The sequence below is a fragment of the Mus caroli genome, unplaced genomic scaffold, assembly GCF_978045245.1.
Source record: "Mus caroli unplaced genomic scaffold, Mus_caroli_1 scaffold_11, whole genome shotgun sequence".
NCBI classification, from domain to species: Eukaryota; Metazoa; Chordata; class Mammalia; order Rodentia; family Muridae; genus Mus; species Mus caroli.
Genome location: NW_028227266.1, coordinates 11897723 through 11917530, shown reverse-complemented (window position 1 = coordinate 11917530; position 19808 = coordinate 11897723). Strand labels below are relative to the sequence as shown.

Here is a 19808-nt window from a genome sequence, read left to right as displayed (position 1 = left end):
GCTCACAACCATCCGTAATGAGATCTGGCGCCCTCTTCTGGAGTGTCTGAAGACAGCTACAGTATACAGTATATAAATCTAAAAAAAAAACAAAGAAGATGCGTGTCTCAATAATTAATCAACAAATTAATCAGGCCAGCAACAAAGCTATTTCAAAAACCAAGTAACCAATTAAACAAACAAACAAATTACAACGCCCAGCGTATCTACATAAACCCAGCCCACTCCACTTGCACTGCAGTGGCTGAGCCCGGTCAGCCGGAAGTTCCTGGCTCTCACGTGCAACCTACAGGAAGTGTCCGGGCAGCTGGCCCTTCGCGCCTGCTCATAGTGTTCCGCGAGACGCTGCGCGGAGGATTGTGGGGCAGCAGTGGGTGGTTTGCTTCCTCCCGGCCGCCGCGTCGGGCTTGCGGGAAGCTTGGTCCAGCCTTCCGTGTCGGTGCTGGACTCTGAGTCTCCGGCGAGTCGCCCACAGGCCGCCGCCAGCATGTCGGGCGTGCGAGCCGTGCGCATCAGCATCGAGTCGGCCTGCGAGAAGCAGGTGCAGGAGGTGGGCCTTGATGGCACCGAGACGTACCTGCAGCCGCTGTCTATGTCCCAGAACCTGGCGCGCCTGGCGCAGCGCATCGACTTCAGCCAGGGCTCCGGCTCGGAGGAGGAGGAGGCGGCGGGGCCTGACGGCGATGCGCCGGACTGGGGGGGCGCGGGAGCGGACCAGGACGACGAGGAGGGTGAGGCTTCGCTCTCGTTGCTGGTTCTATCCCAGGGTCTCTCCTAGGGTGAAGTGTGTTTTGTGGTGGGTGGCCTTGAGAAGTATTGACAACAGTGGGAAGGCCGACCTGGTCGGGACTCGGGGTCCTGTTCAGGCCAGGAGAAGAGGCATTCGCCTTTTTTTTTTTTTTTAAATAAAGAACAGCTGAAAGCTTTTGGGGGTGATTTTAGGTTAAAACAGGTGATACTTAAAATGACCACTAAAACTTTGAGGTGAATGAATTACAAGAAAACAAAACTGAAGAGGGGGAATTTGGAGAAGCAACCAGACTAGACTTTGGATTCTCCTTATTATCAAAGAAACAAAATTTAAAACCACGGTTCTTGATTTAGTGATGTGACAGAATCGGTTTAATTGGGGGTGTTCATGTCTAGTGTGGTAATTCGCCAGGCAGAGGTAGTCAGATTTATGAAAAACATGAGCAAATAGACACCATCTCAATAAATAAAGAAAAATTTAAATGTAGGTTTCATAAATTTGACAGAAAGTTAAAACATCTGGGACTGAAGAGATGGCCCAGCAGTTAAGAATACTGATTGCTCTTCCAGAGGTCCTGAGTTCAATTTCCAGCAACCACATGGTGGTTCACAACCATCTGTAATGGAATCCGATGCCCTCTTCTTTCTGGTGTGTCTGAAGACAGCGACCGTGTACTTACATCCATTAAATAAATAAATAATTTTTTTTTAATCTTAAACAGACAAACCCAACATTGTTATTATCCAGTGTTGGAAAGGCAGGTCAGCTCAGTAGTTTTAAATGCAAAATTGTAAATGTGTATCACATTTGATCCATGAAATCCCCCATGAAAGAACTATAGAGCACAAGTGTGTATTAAGATCCAGCACTGATGTCATTAGGAACATTTGACCTAGTAAGGGACAGGCTTAAATGGCATGCCTCCTGGCTTCCAAATATCTTGTGCTGTGTGAAAGAGTGAATAGTTCCTGTATGCTGGGTTGAGATATCTCTAGGACATAGCAACTGAAGTAACAGGCAAGTAACAGCATGTGTTAAATTATTGGGAAAAGCTTTGAAAGGGTTCACCCCAACTGTTTATAATGGTTATGTCTCAGGAGGAAGGAGAGTCAGGCCTAAGATTAAAAGAAAACTTTTGACTTTCACTCCCTCATCCTTTATCATGAACTCCGTAGAGTGAGCATGTATTAAAAATTGATTAAAAGAAGCCGGGCTGTGGTGGCGCAAGCCTTTAATCCCAGCACTTGGGAGGCAGAGGCAGGCGGATTTCTGAGTTCGAGGCCAGCCTGGTCTACAAAGTGAGTTCCAGGACAGTCAGGGCTATACAGAGAAACCCTGTCTCGAAAAAACAAAAACAAAACAAACAAAAAAAATTGATTAGGTATAGCCAAGCAGTGGTGGCTCATGCCTTTAATCCAGAAACCCTGTCTCGGGGGGGTGGGTGGGGGGGGGACGACGACGACTATTCGTGCAGCCAGTAGTAATGCTGGTGTTGTAGGCCATTTGGGGCTTTGCCTGTTGTTTTACAGTTCAGGAATGTTGGAAGTTCAAGTTCTAAATGTTGGAAGGAAACAGGTTATTTTAAAGGCTTTTGTGGGGATGGGGATATAGTTTAGTGCTTATCTGGGATGAATGAAGCCCTAGGTTTAGAAAGATTCGAGTACCTACTTGAGATATAATGACAGCTTTGGCCTGTGGAAATTAGACTGGCATTTGTTTTGCCATAAAAGGAGTATTAAGTGTTAACAGTTGAAGACAGGGTATGAGATTTGGAAGAGAACCCATTTCTCCTTTTCATGCTTTTAAACCTCTAAACGAGCCTTCTTCTGTCTTGTATTCAATGTAACCAGTACACATGTGTTTCTGTTTTTCTTTTCTGTTTTTCAGGGTTGGTAAAATTCCAACCTTCTTTGTGGCCTTGGGACTCTGTGAGGAACAATTTGCGAAGTGCCCTTACAGAGATGTGTGTTCTCTATGATGTCCTCAGTATTGTCAGGGACAAAAAGTTCATGACTCTGGACCCTGTCTCTCAGGATGCGCTTCCTCCCAAACAGGTACATGTGCCCTTTAACTGAACATCTTTTCTTTAAGTCCCAGGACCAGTATTTGGTTCTCTGCATCTTGCTCCCTTTTACTTTGTTGAAAAATTAAATCCACGAGCTAGAGCAATGGCCCAGTGATTAAGAACACATTGTTGTTGCAGATGCTGATTCATAGTACCCACATCAGGCAGCTTAAACCTGCCTGTAACTCCAGCTCTAGGAGATCTGATACTCCTCTGACCCCTTCATATGCTCAGACACACATGTACATGTAATAAAGTATCATTAGTGTTAGGAAAGAGCACTTCACAGATGAGGATTATCTTTGAATCAGGCTCCTTATGTAGATACAGAATGAGTGTGGCTTCTCTGCATCCAGGTACTACCCAGGCCTGACCAGTTCGTACCTCAGCTAGTCGGTGAGGTCAAGCGAGGTGGGGGCAATTCAGAGTAATATGGTTGGGGCCTTTTTGTGAGACTTAACTCCTGCAAAAACGTTTGCTTTGTTTTTGGACACACTCTACTGTCAGAAATTTTGCACTTGTCATTTGGGAGTATAGCTACTCAATAAAACACAAAACTGGTGGCTGTACACACAGTCTGCATCACTTCTCAACAGTTTCCCTCGGTGAGTGTAGTTAGTGCAGCGCTGTGGACTGACACCAGTCACAGTGTGGTACCTACTTGGTCTTAGGTCAGTGCTAAGCTTAGTGTGGAGTGGTGCCCTGTAGATGCTAGTTTCTATGCATAGGCTGTATCTAAGCAGGGGTTTGGAATTTAACGTGAAGTATGGGTGTCACAGGAAGGCATGCACAGGGTAGGAGCTGGGATGGTAAGGACAGGGCCCCGGCCTAGTTTGCCCCAGGTGGTAGATTGCTGAGTTCTAGTTTCTGGGGCACTATGGTGATTTGGCTTAAGGTGATTTTGTAAGCTCGCCAAGAAACAGGTTGCTTTGGGGCTGGTGAGATGGCTCAGTGGGTAAGAGCACCCGACTGCTCTTCCAAAGGTCCAGAGTTCAAATCCCAGCAACCACATGGTGTCTCACAACCATCCGTAACGAGATCTGGCGCCCTCTTCTGGAGTGTCTGAAGACAGCTACAGTGTACTTACATATAATAAATAAATAAATCAATCAAAAAAAAAAAGGAAACAGGTTACTTTGTTGTTTAAAAAAAGTTTTGCAAGGGAAATTTTTTTCAAAGTCTGGTATTTTCCTTCACCACCTGCTCATTTTTCTTCTACATTCATTCACCATGTTTTTGTGTATGTATTTGTGTGTGTTTGCGTGCGCGCATGGAAGGATGTAGAGGTCAGAGGTTACCTTAGATAGCTTTCTTAGTTCTCTCTGAATGTTTATAGTTTTGAGTCAGTTTCTCTTTCTGAAGGTAAAGTTGACTAGTTGACCAGATTGACTGGCAAGCAAGCCTCCTGAGCTGTCCTTCCCTGGGGCTGGGACGCCAGGCAACAGGATTCTGTACTGCGTTTTGCATGTGGGTGCTGGGGATGGAACTCAGCAGGCCTCATGCTTGCATGGTACACCCCTTGCCAGCTGTCATCCCTCTTCCTTCGTGTGTGTGTGTGTGTGTGTGTGTTCAATCACAACTTTTCTTCCAAATAAAACATTACTTGCTTGAAAAAAATATGTAGTTTTAAATGTATCTAAAATACTTTGGAACTCATTTTTATGGAAAACATTGCTACCTTACTTTTGGTAGAGTCCACAAACGCTGCAGCTGATCTCCAAGAAGAAGTCCCTCGCTGGAGCAGCTCAAATCCTACTGAAGGGGGCAGAAAGACTGACCAAGTCAGTGGCTGAGAACCAGGAAAACAAGCTCCAGCGGGACTTCAATTCTGAGCTCCTGAGACTCCGGCAGCACTGGAAGCTGAGGAAGGTGGGCGACAAGATCCTGGGCGACCTGAGCTACAGAAGTGCAGGTACAGATGGATGCTGTCTCCTAGCCTCCGCCAGGATCATTTCTCAGCTCCCTGTTGGACAGTGATATTTAATGTCTTTATCTGTAAGCCAAAACCATTCTTGGCAGAACTTGGCATCACATGCCTGGAGTCCTAACACTTGGAGACTGAGGTGGGAGGGTCAAGAGTTCAAGGCCAACTTTGCCTACATGAGACCCTATCTTGAAAATCCCATGACAGACCAGTCTTACTGTAGTAGCTACATTTAAGAGAAAGTTCAAAGGCAGCGTATTTAAGGTTTAGAACCCAGTGAGAGATGGCCAAACCAGAAAAGGAAGTAGAAGAGAGGTAGAAGACAGGTGAATCTACAGTTTGAGACCAACCTGGATTGGTCATAGGGTCATTGGTCCCTATGGTCAATATGGAAATTTGAACTTTCTCTTAAATGTAGCTACTACAGTAAGACTGGTCTGTCATGGGATTTTCAAGATAGGGTCTCATGTAGGCAAAGTTGGCTTGAACTCTTGACCCTCCCTCCTTGGCCTCCAGGTGTCTTTCTCTTAGCATGCACATTTCTAGTGGGAAGAATTCATGTTTTGGTGGTGTGGAGATAAAGTGTTATATTTGATAATTTGTGTTAAATTAATTTGTCATGTTAATTATTTTAATCTTTAATACCCAATTAGGTTCTCTCTTTCCTCATCATGGTACCTTTGAAGTGATAAAGAATACAGACATTGACTTGGATAAGAAGATACCAGAAGATTACTGTCCTCTAGATGTCCAAATTCCTAGTGATTTAGAGGGGTCTGCATATATCAAGGTACTGATTAGAGTTTTTTAAGTTATTTCTTGGCAATTACCCTGAAGCTACTTTGCTAATGTTTTTCATGTTGTCTAGGTTTCTATTCAGAAACAGGCTCCAGACATTGGTGATCTTGGCACAGTTAACCTTTTTAAGAGACCTTTGCCCAAATCCAAGCCAGGTATGTCATGGTGTCTACACTCCATTCTACACTCACATACACAGTAAGCCAAACATAAAGAGTGAGGAATCACTCTTTCACATCACACCTTTGATGTGAAAACAATAGGAAGTTGGTGGTTATTGAAGATGTCTTAGCGGTGAGGGCTAAGAGAAGGAGGATACTCAGAAAGAATATACCCCAGAGCGTGGATGTGGATTTCTCAAAGAGCTGCCATCACTGTTTGGTTTTTTTGAGACAATCTTTGACTTTAAACTCATAAGCCTTCTGCCTCCTCACGCTGGAATTATAGGCATGAAATGCCATTCTTGCTTCTGGAAACATCTTATTAAAAATAAGGCACTAGTGAATAGCTATACATTTTTGTAGGTTGAAGTATACTAGGTGTCTCTGTGTAGAAGATGTTCAAATCCTCTAAGGCTCGGAATATCACAGGATAGAAGACAGCAAGAGTATAGCGGTTGGGGAGGTGTGCTGAAGCACTGTCCTCTGGGCATGGCACACCGTGCCCTCATGCACTCTGGCTGTGGTTACCTGCTGCAGACTTGTACTAGACTGGGCCCCATCATTCCATTAGGGGTGGTTGAGGGGCTCATGAGGCCTCACCCTTACTGAGGGATTGCAGGCTGTTAATGGTTTCTAGGCAAGGTGATGGCAGACAGGAGTCCCTGCAGGCATTACAGCCAGCATTGAAATTATACAAATGAGGTAAAACTGAAACTCAAATGTTCAGCTTGACATTACTGGTTCAGACTTCTAGAGTCTGACACCAGGCAACTTATTTTAACCATATTTAAGTACAGCACACTTTTGGAAAAAAAGTTTTTGATGATAATTAACGCAGTGTCATGTGTACAACAAAACTTAAGCCATGTTTACATTAAAATTCTTTACAAAGTACATATGGCTTCTTCTATTCAGATGGGTACAATTGATTCAGAAACAGTGCCCAAGATTTAGGGTCTAGGGAGCTTGACTTGGGTGAACATAATGCCTATCTATAGGTGTCAGGATTGGCCTGGGCCTGAGGTAACACAGAAGTCACTTTTAGGCTGTTGTAAAGCACAGGTGACAGCTCCTAAGGATATGTTTAATGTTTAATGGACTTAAAAGCAGCGTTCCAGGTTTAGGGGGAAAGGGCCTGGGATAAACAAACAGGTTCTAGAGTACGTGGGTGGAGCCTGCGTCTGTAGGGAGCACAGGACCGCCAGCTTGTAAACCGTATCGTTTCCTAGCAGTCCAGGAGGAGGACGGGTAAGCTGCTTCCTCGGAAGACAAAGCCACATGTTTACCTTTGCCTGGACTTCCCAGTGCTCAGCATGTTCAGTGCAGCCACTGCTTAGCTGCCTATCTTCCTATAAATAACCTCATGCTCAAGGGAGCAGCCACAAACTCTGACATAGCCACGCATGCACACACACACGCACACTCACACGCACGAAGGAGGGTTTGGAAGAAGACTTTGAGTAGGAAAGGGGAAGGGTAAGAGAGAGACTGCGGAAAATGACCAAAGAGACTTTGTGTTTGAACAGAGGTTGTAGCAGTACTCTCTGAAGCTGTGATGATGACGTGAGGTCATGGTTCGTGCAGCTGTACACATGGTCTGGCTGGACATAGCTTTATACACATGCCTTCTGTCTTTCAGGTTCCCCACACTGGCAGACAAAATTAGAAGCAGCACAAAATGTTCTTCTTTGTAAGGAAATTTTTGCACAGCTCTCCCGGGAAGCCGTTCAAATTAAGTCTCAGATCCCTCACATTGTGGTGAAAAACCAGATCATCTCTCAGCCCTTTCCAAGTAAGAGCCTGCTGCAACCTGCAAGTGGGACTTTATGGTGTGGATGTGCTGTAGGAGGTCCTCAGGGACTCAGGCTGTGCTGGGCATCTGGGCAGCCAGTGAAGCTAAAGCCGGCATTGCTGCCCACTCCTCTGTGAACTGAGGGTGGCACCTTGGGCTTTCATGGCGCATGTTAAAAAGTGTGCTGCAGCAGTGCTTTGGCAGTGGCCTTTCTTTCAAGGATACTTGCCTTTTCTAAATGAGGTACCAATTTAAAAAAGAAAAATAGATGTTCCTAATTTGTAGAAATGAACTTTTTGTTCAGAAGCCATCAAGCTTAACATAGAAATGAGTTGTCAGTGGCTGTACACTTGCTGTTTAGGGTTAGGCCTGAACAGCTCTGCCTATGTTTTAGAAGCAGGGAAGAGAGCCCGGCAAAACTAGGTCCTAACTTTTTTTTTTTTTTTTTTTTGGTTTTTTTGGTTTTTCGAGACAGGGTTTCTCTGTATAGCCCTGGCTGTCCTGGAACTCACTTTGTAGACCAGGCTGGCCTCAAACTCAGAAATCCGCCTGCCTCTGCCTTCCGAGTGCTGGGATTAAAGGCGTGCGCCACCACGCCCGGCGGTCCTAACTTCTTGTTCATATATAACTAGAAAAGCTTGTTTTTAAGATTCTGTGTTTGTAAAACCAAGCATTGAGTGTTGTCCCCAGTCTTCTTCAGTTACAGCTCAGGATCAGAGCCACAGTGTAGTCTGTGGAATATTGCCATTGTTCAAGCCTGTGAGAATTGATTATGTTAAGGAAAGGAGGTCATTGGAGTAGAGGTGTTCACATGAGGCCTGATGGTCTACTTCAGATTCGTGAGAATGCACTGTGGTTGTCCCTTGTGAGCATGCTCTTAGTGCCCAGTTCTTGAGTTACCTGCGTCTGTCCTGCCTCTCTACACAGGCTTGCAGTTGTCCATTTCTCTGTGCCACTCCTCAGATGATAAGAAGTCGCAGAAGTGTGCCACAGAGAAGCCTGGGCAGGAGGATCACCTCTACGTCCTGGAGCACAACTTGCACCTGCTGATCAGAGAGGTACCAACCCCAGTGAGGCTCTGCAGTGTGCGCACAGCCGAGCAGTGAGCAGACCTTCCACTGAGGCTGAGGAATGTACAGCAGTGGTGACCCCCGCCTGGTTTGAAAGAGCCTGCTGTGTGCCAGACCTAATCAGTGCATGGTCTTTGCTCCCAGAATATCCTGTAGCACTAGGGATACACAGCAAGTTCTGCAGTTACCATGGAAGCACATGCCACTGTTGAGAGAGCGGCAGCTCTGGTGGAGAGGCCTGAGCTGTCCAGCATCGTGTTTTGAGACTCCATAGAAGTATTTGTTCCAGCCTCCCATCACCCCTCTCCTAGCCCCCAATTCCCAAGATGGAGTCAGTTGATCGTAATGGTATAAAAGTCAGTGTTTTAGGTTTTTTAGACGGAGGATTTCCCTCAGGGTTGAACACTTGCTTGGCCTGGGTGAGGCTCTCAGTTCAGTGCCACTATTACATGTTCCTTGGGGTTCTGCCAGGCAGTCTAGGACAGTTGATTAACTCTGACGGTGAGATGAGGTGAGACGTAATGAAGAAGGCTTGGTAATTTAAACTTTCAAAATAAAAATTGTAGTTGAAAGGAGCCAACCTCCTTATAGACTTGAATCAGGCACATGGTCACTCAGTGCGTTTATCTCTGCATCAAGGAGGTTGTGGTGATGATCTGGGGACAGGATCTCACTAGCCCTGGCCGACGTGCAACACCTATGTACACCAGGCTGGTGTTTGCCCCCTGAGTACTAAAACTAACGGCATTGCTATTGCATCTGACAAGATTACTTTGTACTAATTACTTTAGTTATTTCCAGAAGTAATTGGAACCAAGCTTTGATTAAACATTTTTGTCATGTTTATTTCATGGATGTTGGTTATTAAAAGTGGCTTCTTTGGTTTTCTTTCTTGTTTTTTTTTTTCTTCTTTGTCAGTTTCATAAACAGACCTTGAGTTCCATTGTGATGCCACACCCAGCAAGTGCTCCCTTTGGCCATAAGAGGATGAGACTCTCAGGTCCTCAAGCTTTTGATAAAAATGAAATTAATTCAATACAGTCCACAGAAGGACTCCTAGAAAAAATAATTAAACAGGCAAAGCATATTTTTCTAAGGAGCAGGTAAGGATGACGAAAGTTACTGTGTTTCTGTAAAACTGAATCCCTTTTCTGTCCTCTTTATGTTAATTTTGGGTACATGTTAGCAGAAAGTGGTTAAGAGAAAAATTTTGGTGACAGACTGGGTCTTGTCCAGTTGAGGACTGGGGGGGGGGGGGGTCGGGGGAGGGGTGTTGGCGGGTGCAGATCCTGCTGTCTAGCTGAATTGCTCTGCTTTTAACATTACCAAGGACCAATATAGCCAGGAAAATGACTTTTCTCCTCTGTGCTTTGTGTTTTGTTTGGCAGCCCATCCCTCCACCCCTCAACTGGACATTAATGTAATGTTTAATAACATTAAAGCCTTTATTTTCTTTCTTACTGGTGATCTGGTTGAGGCTTAGATAATTTAATTAGTTTGCTCAGCTAAAGCTAACAGCCCAAGGCTGTGTTAGCCCAAAAGTGTGAGTCTTTTGAGTACACCTGGCCTTGAACTGGGGGATACCTTGTTTCTACCTGCCTTTGCTAATAAAGGTGTGTGCTGCTGCCCCACCCTTGCTGCCTCTTTCTCATGCAGACTGAAGAGTGGCTGGCATGATAAGGGCAGTGTATCTTGCTGTGCTAGCATCTGTCCTCAGTACTGACACTGGTGAGGAGGAGTGTTTCTGCTTGGTAATCTGGCCATGAAAGTTCTGTAGTCATTTAGCAGGTAGATACTGCTCGTGGAAATCTTGTTTTCAGTGACTTCTTACCACTTGCCATGCTGATGCTATCTAGAGGTGCCAGAATAGGTTTATTTTCTCTGCTGATTAAAATATTAAATAACAGGAGGACTGGAGAGATGGCTCAGTGATTAAGAACACCTGGGTTCAATTCCCAGTACCAACACGACAGTCCACAACTATCTTGTAATTCCAGTTCCAGAGAATCAGACATACATGCAGACAAAACACCAGTACACATAGAATAAGTAAGTAAATAAATAATTAAAAAATATTAAACAGCATGAAAGTATTACCAGAAATCTTGAGGGGGTCCCAGCAGAGCCATCTAGTGTGGTACATAGAAATCGGGTCCCCTCTTAAGATTTAAACAGTTTAGTAGAGTTTAAAAGGGAAAACTCAGGGCAGGCAAGCCATGAGTCTCCCACTTCCTGGAAGGAAGAAGGAAAGAGAGAAAATGGAGGGAACACAGTTGTTTAGCTTGAGTTTAGGCAGTGAGATTTCAGGGCTTTAGCAATGGAGCAAAGAAGCCCAGAATACTTGTTAGGAAGCTAAAAGTACACCAAGGCTCGTGCCAGCACCCTGGAGGGGGAGGGGAGGCGGAAGAAAAAGAAATGGTTACATCTCCTGGGTCGGGCCTGAAAAAGACAGGTAGACCTAGCTGAACCTCAGATTTTGTAGCAGCTCCTGGGGACTACACCAGGGCGAAGAAATTCTGGGATCGCACACTATATTTTAAGGTAAACCTGCCTTCCCAGGAGTAATCTGCCAGCTAGGTTCCTGATCTGCCCTATTTGACCTTTCAGGAAAGAGACAAGGGCCTGTCTTATAGAGGTAGCTTTACAATGGTTTATGGCTTACTGTCCCCACAGGAATAGAAACTTGGCTCCTTCAGCTTTTAGGAAAGTAAATTAGGGAGGTGTTTTAGAGCACTGGGATGCAGTGGAAGAAAGGGAGAGCTAGTGTGGGAGATGGGTTTGAGTTTAATGTCGGCAGCCCTCCAGTTCTTCCTGCCCCACTGTGGGTGTATGGGATACAGTAAGTCACTTGTGCAGATGTATCTTAGAAATACTGCAGTATTGTATTGGTGAGGTTCTGCTTTCCTTATGGGCGTCAGTGATAAACCCTGTTAATGGGAATCTATTGTTACCTTCAAAGTTCTCATTGACTGTCAAGTCAAATTCTTGGAGATATGTGAGAAGTATAGGACATAGAAGTGTCTTTACCATTACTGATCTTAAAAGTAAATCTCAAAAATAGAAAAGCTTTAAAATGTAGTAACACCCCCCCCCCCGCACCCATTTATAGAAATAATGGACTTGTGTGTGAAATGTATAGTGAGGAGACACTTTGTGTGTGTGCTGCCACACCTGAGGATCGTGAAGTTTTGTTTTTTGGGTTTTTTTGTTGTTGTTATTGTTTTGTTTTTTAAGTCCGGGTCTTTCTAGTAGTCCTGGCTCTCCTGGAACTTGCTATGTAGACCGTTAGTTCCAGGCCAAGCTGGGAATAGATTGCTTCAAAGCAAAATAAATAAACCCAACCAAAATATAAAAGCCATTGCCTGCCAAACACACAGAGCCCTTAGGGAGAATAGATAATAATGTTCATGACTACATGCACGGTTTTAGACGCTTATGTGTATATCGAGCATTGCGGACTTTCTTGATGGGTGATGTTTGGTGGATTGTACCCAAGTCTCTAGTTTGCCTTAATTATGATTTATTCCAGTATATGTTCCCAGTCCTTTGTTACTGAGGATCACTAATATCTGGGTGCATATCAGATTAGTCCCTGGGAAGTACCTTACCTGTGTGCAATAAGCTTTCATGAGCAGGACAAGATAAATGAGGTGGTTTGAGTGTGTGTTGTGATGTAAAGCTATGACCGGCACAGCAGTGGGTGTGCAAGGGCTCCCAGAACCAACTCACCTCTAGAACCTTCGCCTTTCAAATGGTGATATGGTTGGAAAGTAGGCAAAATTAGAAAATTTTCAAATTTTTGTAAAATTGATACATAATTTAAATCCTTTCATCTTATATGATGATTTTAAAATTTTCTTTTAAAGGACTGCTGCAACCATTGACAGCTTGGCAAGTCGCATTGAGGACCCCCAGATCCAGGCCCACTGGTCAAACATCAATGATGTGTATGAGTCTAGTGTAAAAGTTTTGATCACATCTCAGGGTTATGAACAGATCTGCAAGTAAGTGTCCCCAGTAAGTCCGCAGACAGCTTGCTAAGGAGCTGTGTGTATCCTTCAAGGGATTCTCTAAGCCTCTGGGTTTGATTTTATTGTTGTGGGCCACGGGTTTCTATAAATTATATCACCTATAACGTGTTTGCAAACACAAGTGGTAAGGGGCTGAGGGATGGCTAAGTGGTTTGAAGTTTTCTTCCAGCGGACCGTTTCCTAGCAACCAAATCAGGTGGCTCACAGCTGCCTGTAACTCCAGCTCCAGGGAATCTTAGATTCTCTTCTGACCTCCAAAAGCACCTGCACATACGTGGCATACATGCACAAATCTTCTAAAAGCCACATAAAATCTCGTGTTTACAGTTTTGTTTTAGGCTATATTCACAGCTATCCTTGGCCACATGGCAGCCTGTGTTGAGTCGAGCATGCCTAGGATCCCCACATTGAGCAGAAAGCTACCTCACTTGCTAAGATACTCTCCAGGCTTGAGTCAGTTCCTGCCTAGAGGCTGTGCAAGTCTGTTGTGTCAGGAGTGAGGACCATCCACGCCTGTACCCAGCCTAGTGTGCTGAGCATAGTCTGAGTTCATAGTTCTCTCCTGACCTGGTGTTGTCCTTGGTTCTGATCCATTAGTTGATGATTGTGCCTCGAAACCAGGTTGACTATTGTGTGTCTGTGGAAAGCAGCATCGCTCTTGTCCCAGCATTCTTTTTGTTTGTTTGTTTTTTTTCAGTCAGGGTTTCTCTGTATAGCCCTGGCTGTCCTGGAACTCACTCTGTAGACCAGGCTGGCCTTGAACTCAGAAATCCGCCTGCCTCTGCCTCCCAAGTGCTGGGATTACAGGCGTGCGCCACCACTTTCCGGTTTTTTGTCCCAGCATTCTTAGTCAGATGCTTGGGCAAGGTATATGGCTCAGAATGCTTGCTTGGCATTTTATAATACAGCTCGGTGTGCTAGGACACACCACTAATCTCAGAGTTTAGGAGGTGGAGGCAGGAAGAGCACACTGAGGTCAAGGCCAGACTGGGCTTTACAAAACAAGATCCGTCTTTTAAAACTGCAGTAAAAGTCAGGCGTGGTGGCATATGCCTGTAATCCCAGCATCTGGGAGGCAGAGGCAGGCGGATTTGTGAGTTCCAGGACAGCCAGGGCTATCCTGGCTGAGACCCTGGCTGAGAGGAACCCTGTCTTGAAAAACAAAAGGCAAAAAGCAAAACAGACAGACAAATACTGCAGTAAAAAGGCACAGCTGCCCCTGTTGGTCTGAGAGTCCTAGCCCTGCCTCTCCAGGCTCTGCGAGTGCTTAGATGCTTTATTTAAGTCAGAGCAAATGGCCACCGTGAACAAAGCACTGTGACATAAAGTCACTCCCTTATGAAGGAGGAGGAGAAGAGGCTGTGTGCAGTACTGATTTTCAGTGTGCAGTTTTAGTGAGGAAATGAACATAAGATCAGATGCGGGAAGTAAAAGTATGTGATGGACAGGAACTGAGCGTGTGTGTTTTGCATGTATTTCCTTATCTGGAGGTTGGTGTGCATGCATACCATGGAGGACAGTGTGGAAGCTGGCTCTCTCCTTCCACAGTGCAGGTCCCTGGGATTGAACTCAGGTTCTCAGGGTTATTGGATGTAAGAGGCCTTACCTACGTTTTCAATCAGGGCCAGGCCCACATATCTTGCCACTTGGGACTTGGGGGATGCTGCTGTGTGCATGTCCTGCTATGACAACTCCAAGGGAGGACAGTCACCTGACTGGCCTGCTGTGGAACACATGCTTGGTGTAATCTAAGGAAGTCTGCCTTAGATTTCATTTGGTGGACGCTAAGAGTCCACCCTCACCTGTAACATAAAAAAGTTGGTTTAGGTTGTCACAGCTGTTGCATCTTTGTGCATGCTGTTAACATGATGTAAAGTTCCTTGAGATTGTACCAAGTAGAGTGTGTGTCTGCAGGTCCATCCAGCTGCAGTTAAACATTGGTGTTGAGCAGGTCCGTGTTGTGCACAGAGATGGACGGGTAATCATGTTGTCTCATCAGGAGCAGGAGCTACAGGACTTCCTTCTGTCTCAGGTAAGTTGAACACTGTGCTTTGGTTGGAGTTTTGTTTATGTCTTTGAGATAAGTCTCAGTGTAGCTCAGCCTGTCCTGGAATGAATTGTGTAGCCTAGTAGTCCTCCTGCTTCTGCATCCTGGTTACTGGGATTTCAGGTGTGCACCTCAGGCCTGAAGTTCCTAATTTCATTAATTGCTTAAGGAACAGTCTGAGCAAGCAGGAGCTGTAATAGTTACAGAAGGAGAGACCATGTTTTTCCTGCCCTGTCACTTACTTCCAGTACACACTGGAAGTGACATTGGTTCATAATCTGTCCTGGTTTTACTTGCACAATTGTTGGGGTATAGACCCTCTCCAGGAAGGGGGAGGTATTAGCCCAAGGACAGCAGGGAGAAGACAAACTAGAGCAGCCATAATCCTATATACACCCACAGCCATTATACATAGCAAGTGGTTTTTAGTCTTTGGCTTTAAAAAGGCTTGCTCCTGTGAAAGGACACTGGAAAATGCTGGCTTCTAATCCCTGTTCCACAGACTTGTTTGGTGACACTGGAGTACAAGAAGAGCAGTAGTTTGCCACCTTAGAATTGTGATTAGCTAGTAAAGTGATGAACTATGGCAGAAAAGGGAGGGGTTTTCTGCTAATGTACATTTTATTCACAGAAATTAAGAAAGAGTATGCTAATACTTTCCTCCAGGTACAGTTCTCTCAGAGGATCTGCCTCTTTGATGCCAGGTAATCAGGTGCATCTATGAGGGACGCAGCTGACTCAGCCCCCATCAGTCTCATACTAAGTGGGTTTGGTTAGCTGAAGTGTACACACAGATGTGTTGGAGTGTCCCCGAGAGAATGGCATGACTAGAGACCAAGGTCTGCAAGTGGAGAGGGACCAGAGAAGCAGGTAGTGGTGATATTGCTGCCCTGGCGATGCTGCCTTTACTGCTGGTGGCAAAGTTGATTCCACCAGGGTGAAAATGAAGACCAAGCAGGATGCTGTTTACTAAGTAAGGATCAGCTGACCATGTGGGTGTGGGAGACCCAGCAGTCATTTAGTGATAGCCTGAGGTCCTCTGGCCTTGAGGGTTGTAGTATAGAACAAGCCTCACACTACAGGTTTTTGTCATAAGCTCCAGCTAACCTAGCCAGCCTATAGGAACAAGGACCAGGAGGATAAGACCTGACCCGCTGTGTTCCTTACTACTATGCTGGCTGCACTGGGTAGCCCCAAGCTTTGATAGCTCCATTACCCGCAGCCAGTGACCATAGTAAGCTGATGTGAAGTCTCCCCAGCAGAGAATAGGGTAAGACTGTGTTTGAAGGGCAAATGGAGGATGCTTGGAGCACTGCAGCTTCTGGTGTTACTTCTCATCCATTGATCCAGACAGGAAACTGCAGCAGGCAGGCTTAGAGCCTGAGTGTGCACTCAAGCTGTGGGTAGACACAGACAGCACCAGGCAGCCACAGCTTCTGCAGTGGAAGGTGGGGTCTACCCTCCTCTCCAGTAGTCACGTCACACAGAATTTCTCAGACCTGGGCCAGAGGTTGAGAACCCCAGCAAACTACAGTTACATCAGCTCACTAGAGTGTGCCCACGATTCAGTCCCATCTTCTCATTCACAGATGTCACAGCACCAGGTGCATGCGGTTCAGCAGCTTGCCAAGGTTATGGGCTGGCAGGTCCTCAGCTTCAGTAATCATGTGGGACTTGGGCCCATAGAGAGCATTGGCAATGCTTCCGCCATCACAGTGGCCTCGCCAAGTGGAGACTATGCTATTTCAGGTACTTTGCACTGCTTCGATAGGAGGCAACACTTAGCATTCTCCTTTAATATAACTAAATGTGTGTAGGAGGCATTTATCTCTATAATGAGTTAACATGCTTACACTGCTGTTGTATGTATTTGTATATTTGTGTGTATAAGTGGGGAGGGGCAGGGAGAGAGGGAAGAGCGTGTGAGAACTTAGTAAGCAAACATTCTGTTCCTATAACTAAGAATATTGCAAAGTTAAAAAAGCCATCTTTTAGCTGGGCGTGGTGGCGCACGCCTTTAATTCCAGCATTTTGGAGGCAGAGGCGGGTGGATTTCTGAGTTCGAGGCCAGCCTGGTCTACAGAGTGAGTTTCAGGACAGCCAGGGCTACACACAGAAACCCTGTCTCGAAAGAAAAAAAAAAAAAAGAAGAAGAAAAAAAAGCCATACTTTTAAATTTTACCTGCATCAGTTAAAACTTCATCAAAACCAAGGCTTCTTTCTTTTGCTTATTATTTTCTTTCTGGGTGAGACCAGGTCATGTTTGCAGTTTAGCTGCCTTCAACCTATGTAGCACAGGCTATGTTCAGCAAGCAGCTCAGAGTGTTGAACTCGCTTTGTGTTCGCCGCTTCAGGCCTGTCTCGGCTTCTTAGGATCTGTCTTGCAGGCATAGCTTACCACATTTGGCACGTGTGGCCTAATTTTTATAGGGCAAATCATAGTTTAAAGATACTTAGATCGTCTTAAAGTGTGGGTATGTGCAAAACTTTAGCATTTGGAGGTCTGACAAGATGTTTTAGCATGAAAAAGCCCCTGCCACCAAGCCTAATGACCTGAGTTTGATCCCAAGCCCCACATGGTTGTCAGACAGAACTTCTGTCAGTTGTCTTCTGACTTTCACGCGTGCATACATACGCACACATAGACACATATATCTGCATAAAGTAATAAATAAATTTAGTATTTTGGAACTAAAACACTGCCGTTGATGTTACTATGTAGTCAGAAGCAGCCTTGAACTCCCAGGTGCGGGGTTAGGGTGTGGACCTCATGGCCTGCTCTTGAAATGCTTGTTATGAGGTCATCTCAGCTCTTGGGCAGATGTCCCGTAACTTTCTAAACTGCAAAGTGAACGCACTGATGTTGGTTTCCTCCATAGTTCGTAACGGACCTGAGAGTGGCAGCAAGATTATGGTTCAGTTTCCCCGTAACCAGTGCAAAGACCTTCCCAAGAGTGATGTTTTACAAGACAGCAAGTGGAGTCATCTCCGAGGACCATTCAAGGAGGTCCAATGGAACAAGATGGAAGGCCGAAACTTCGTTTATAAAATGGAGCTGCTTATGTCTGCCCTGAGCCCCTGTCTGCTGTGATTTTCTCCAGAACAAGTTCCAGAAATCCTGACTTGGGTGTTTGCAGATCAGTTATAAGCACAAGGGAGAGATGTCTTCCATATAAGTACCGAGCGCAGACTCGTGTGCACTGGTGCTCCAGTCTTTCACGGGAGCCCTGTTTAAAAGTTATGTTTACTTTGCAGCTTGAATTCTCTCACTTTATAAGTGACGAGTACTTTGGAATGAAAAATGTATGTACAGTTAGAGTATGCGGTATGAGGAGATGTAAAATAGTACATTTTTTATACAGCTAACCTGAAAATATTACTAACTTAAGGGCTTGAATTTGCTTTTTTTAAAATTCCATCTTTAATGTTAACATAAACTTTGTGTTTAAAAAATCTCCAAGTATTTTGTGAATTTCTCATAACCCATATGAGCTGTGTCTCAAATCAGCTGCTCCTGCTGTTTCTTTAAAAATCACTCAAGAACATCTTAGAACACAGATTCACTGAGCACACTAGGCCCTGTTGCTGAAGTTCACCAAGGTCACGCACAGTAGGCTTCCCTAGTACGTGGGGCTTTTGGGGTGTTGGGGATGGGAAGTGCCTCTGTAGCCATCTTCCTCACCTGGGTCTTCATGAACAGGTCAAAAAGCAGAGGGAACCAAAAAACGTACCATGATACAGTCTCTGTTTGTCTTTGGCTGTATAGAAACGTCCATAGGGCTGACTGCATGCCACTTGAAATTTGACAAGTTGAGATATAAAGGAGATGTGCCAAGTGTGACAACTCACGCCTCTAATCCTAGGACTAAGGGTTGAAGACAGGAAGATCAAGAGTTCAAGTTCAGCCTGATCTGCAAGAGTTCCAGGCTATTTGGGGCTATATAGGAAAAACCTTGTTTCAAAGTTTTGTTTTTGTTTTTTTGTTTTGTTTTGTTTTGTTTTTAAAGCATTGTATGAATACTCATGCTGTGGATTGTGTTTGCAAGGGGGATGTACTTTCCAGAGTACAATTTAATAGGGCAAACATGAAGTGAGGCAATGCTGACACACATGAGGAAAAGCAGGCAGGTCATGTGGATAATGGAGTCCATGGGCTGAGGTGGAGCCCAGTGGGAGGGTGCTTGCCTAGCATGCATGAGCGCCCAGATTCAAGCTCCAGACTCAGAGGAAGGAAAGGGCGTTGGGGATGATGGTTGGAATGTGTCCTGTAATGTATGTGTGTCTAGAAAGATACTGTGCACTCTGAAAAGGGGGGTTGAGGAGAGGGAGCTTGCACTGTAGTGGGGACTTGTGTATCTTGACTTTTCAAGCATATTTTTGCAATTAGGGATTCTTGAAAGGCAAGAGAAATCAGGACTCCAGCTGTCCTTAAGGATTGGCAGCTGAGATGGTCACATGCAGAATCACATATATTGACAATCCACCGCTCTTCTGAGTGAAACTTGATGTAGTTGTGGTAACAGTAGTTTCTCAGTTAATTCTAGAGGCGTCTGATGTCAGGAAACAGCATAATAAGCCAATTCTGATACACGACAGCTGGAGGAATGAGCCTTCGCTGCCCTGGTATCACTCAAGGCAACTGCATCTGAGACATGTTCCTGAAGGTCAGCTGTGACACTTTGAATGTAATTGACCCCCATTGACCCTTAGGGAGTGGCACTATTAGGAGGTATGGCCTTGCTGGAGGAAGTGAGTCACTGTGGGGGTGGGCTTTGAGGTCTCATATGCACCCCCTGTGGTACACAATTTCTCCCTGCTGCCTTGCGAATCAAGACGTAGAACTTCATGTCCAGCATGTCTGCCTGGATGCGGCCATGTTATCTGCCATGATGATAATGGACTAAACCTCTGAAACTGTAAGCCAGCCCCAATTAGATGTTTTGCTTTGTAGGAGTTGCTCTGGTCATGGTGTCTCCTCACAGCAATAAAATCCTAAAACTCATTGCTGGGCATAGTGGCACACGTCTTTAATCCCAGCACTCAGGAGGCAGAGGCAGGTGGATTTCTGAGTTTGAGGCCAACCTGATCTACAAAGTGAGTTCCAGGACAGCCAGGGCTACACAGAGAACTCTGTCTCAACAACAAAAACAAAACAAAAAAATCCTAAGA

At 45.2% G+C, this 19808-nt stretch overlaps 1 protein-coding gene across 2 annotated transcripts; it reads left to right on the top strand.

The window, feature by feature from the left end:
* The first annotated feature begins 363 nt into the window (after positions 1–363).
* Positions 364–18094, top strand: Med17 (mediator complex subunit 17). Of its 2 annotated transcripts, none has more exons than XM_021171711.3 (12): positions 364–731; positions 2639–2805; positions 4509–4728; positions 5394–5530; positions 5609–5693; positions 7339–7491; positions 8455–8549; positions 9480–9664; positions 12428–12565; positions 14507–14624; positions 16229–16388; positions 17519–18094. In XM_021171711.3, the coding sequence occupies exons 1-12, from the start codon at positions 488–490 to the stop codon at positions 17728–17730; spliced, it is 1914 nt and encodes a 637-aa protein (XP_021027370.1). In that variant the 5' UTR covers positions 364–487; the 3' UTR covers positions 17731–18094. The 2 variants fall into 2 exon arrangements, with proteins under 2 accessions (XP_021027370.1, XP_021027369.1); XM_021171710.3 differs by having other exon boundaries at positions 8419–8549.
* The last annotated feature ends 1714 nt before the right edge of the window (positions 18095–19808 follow it).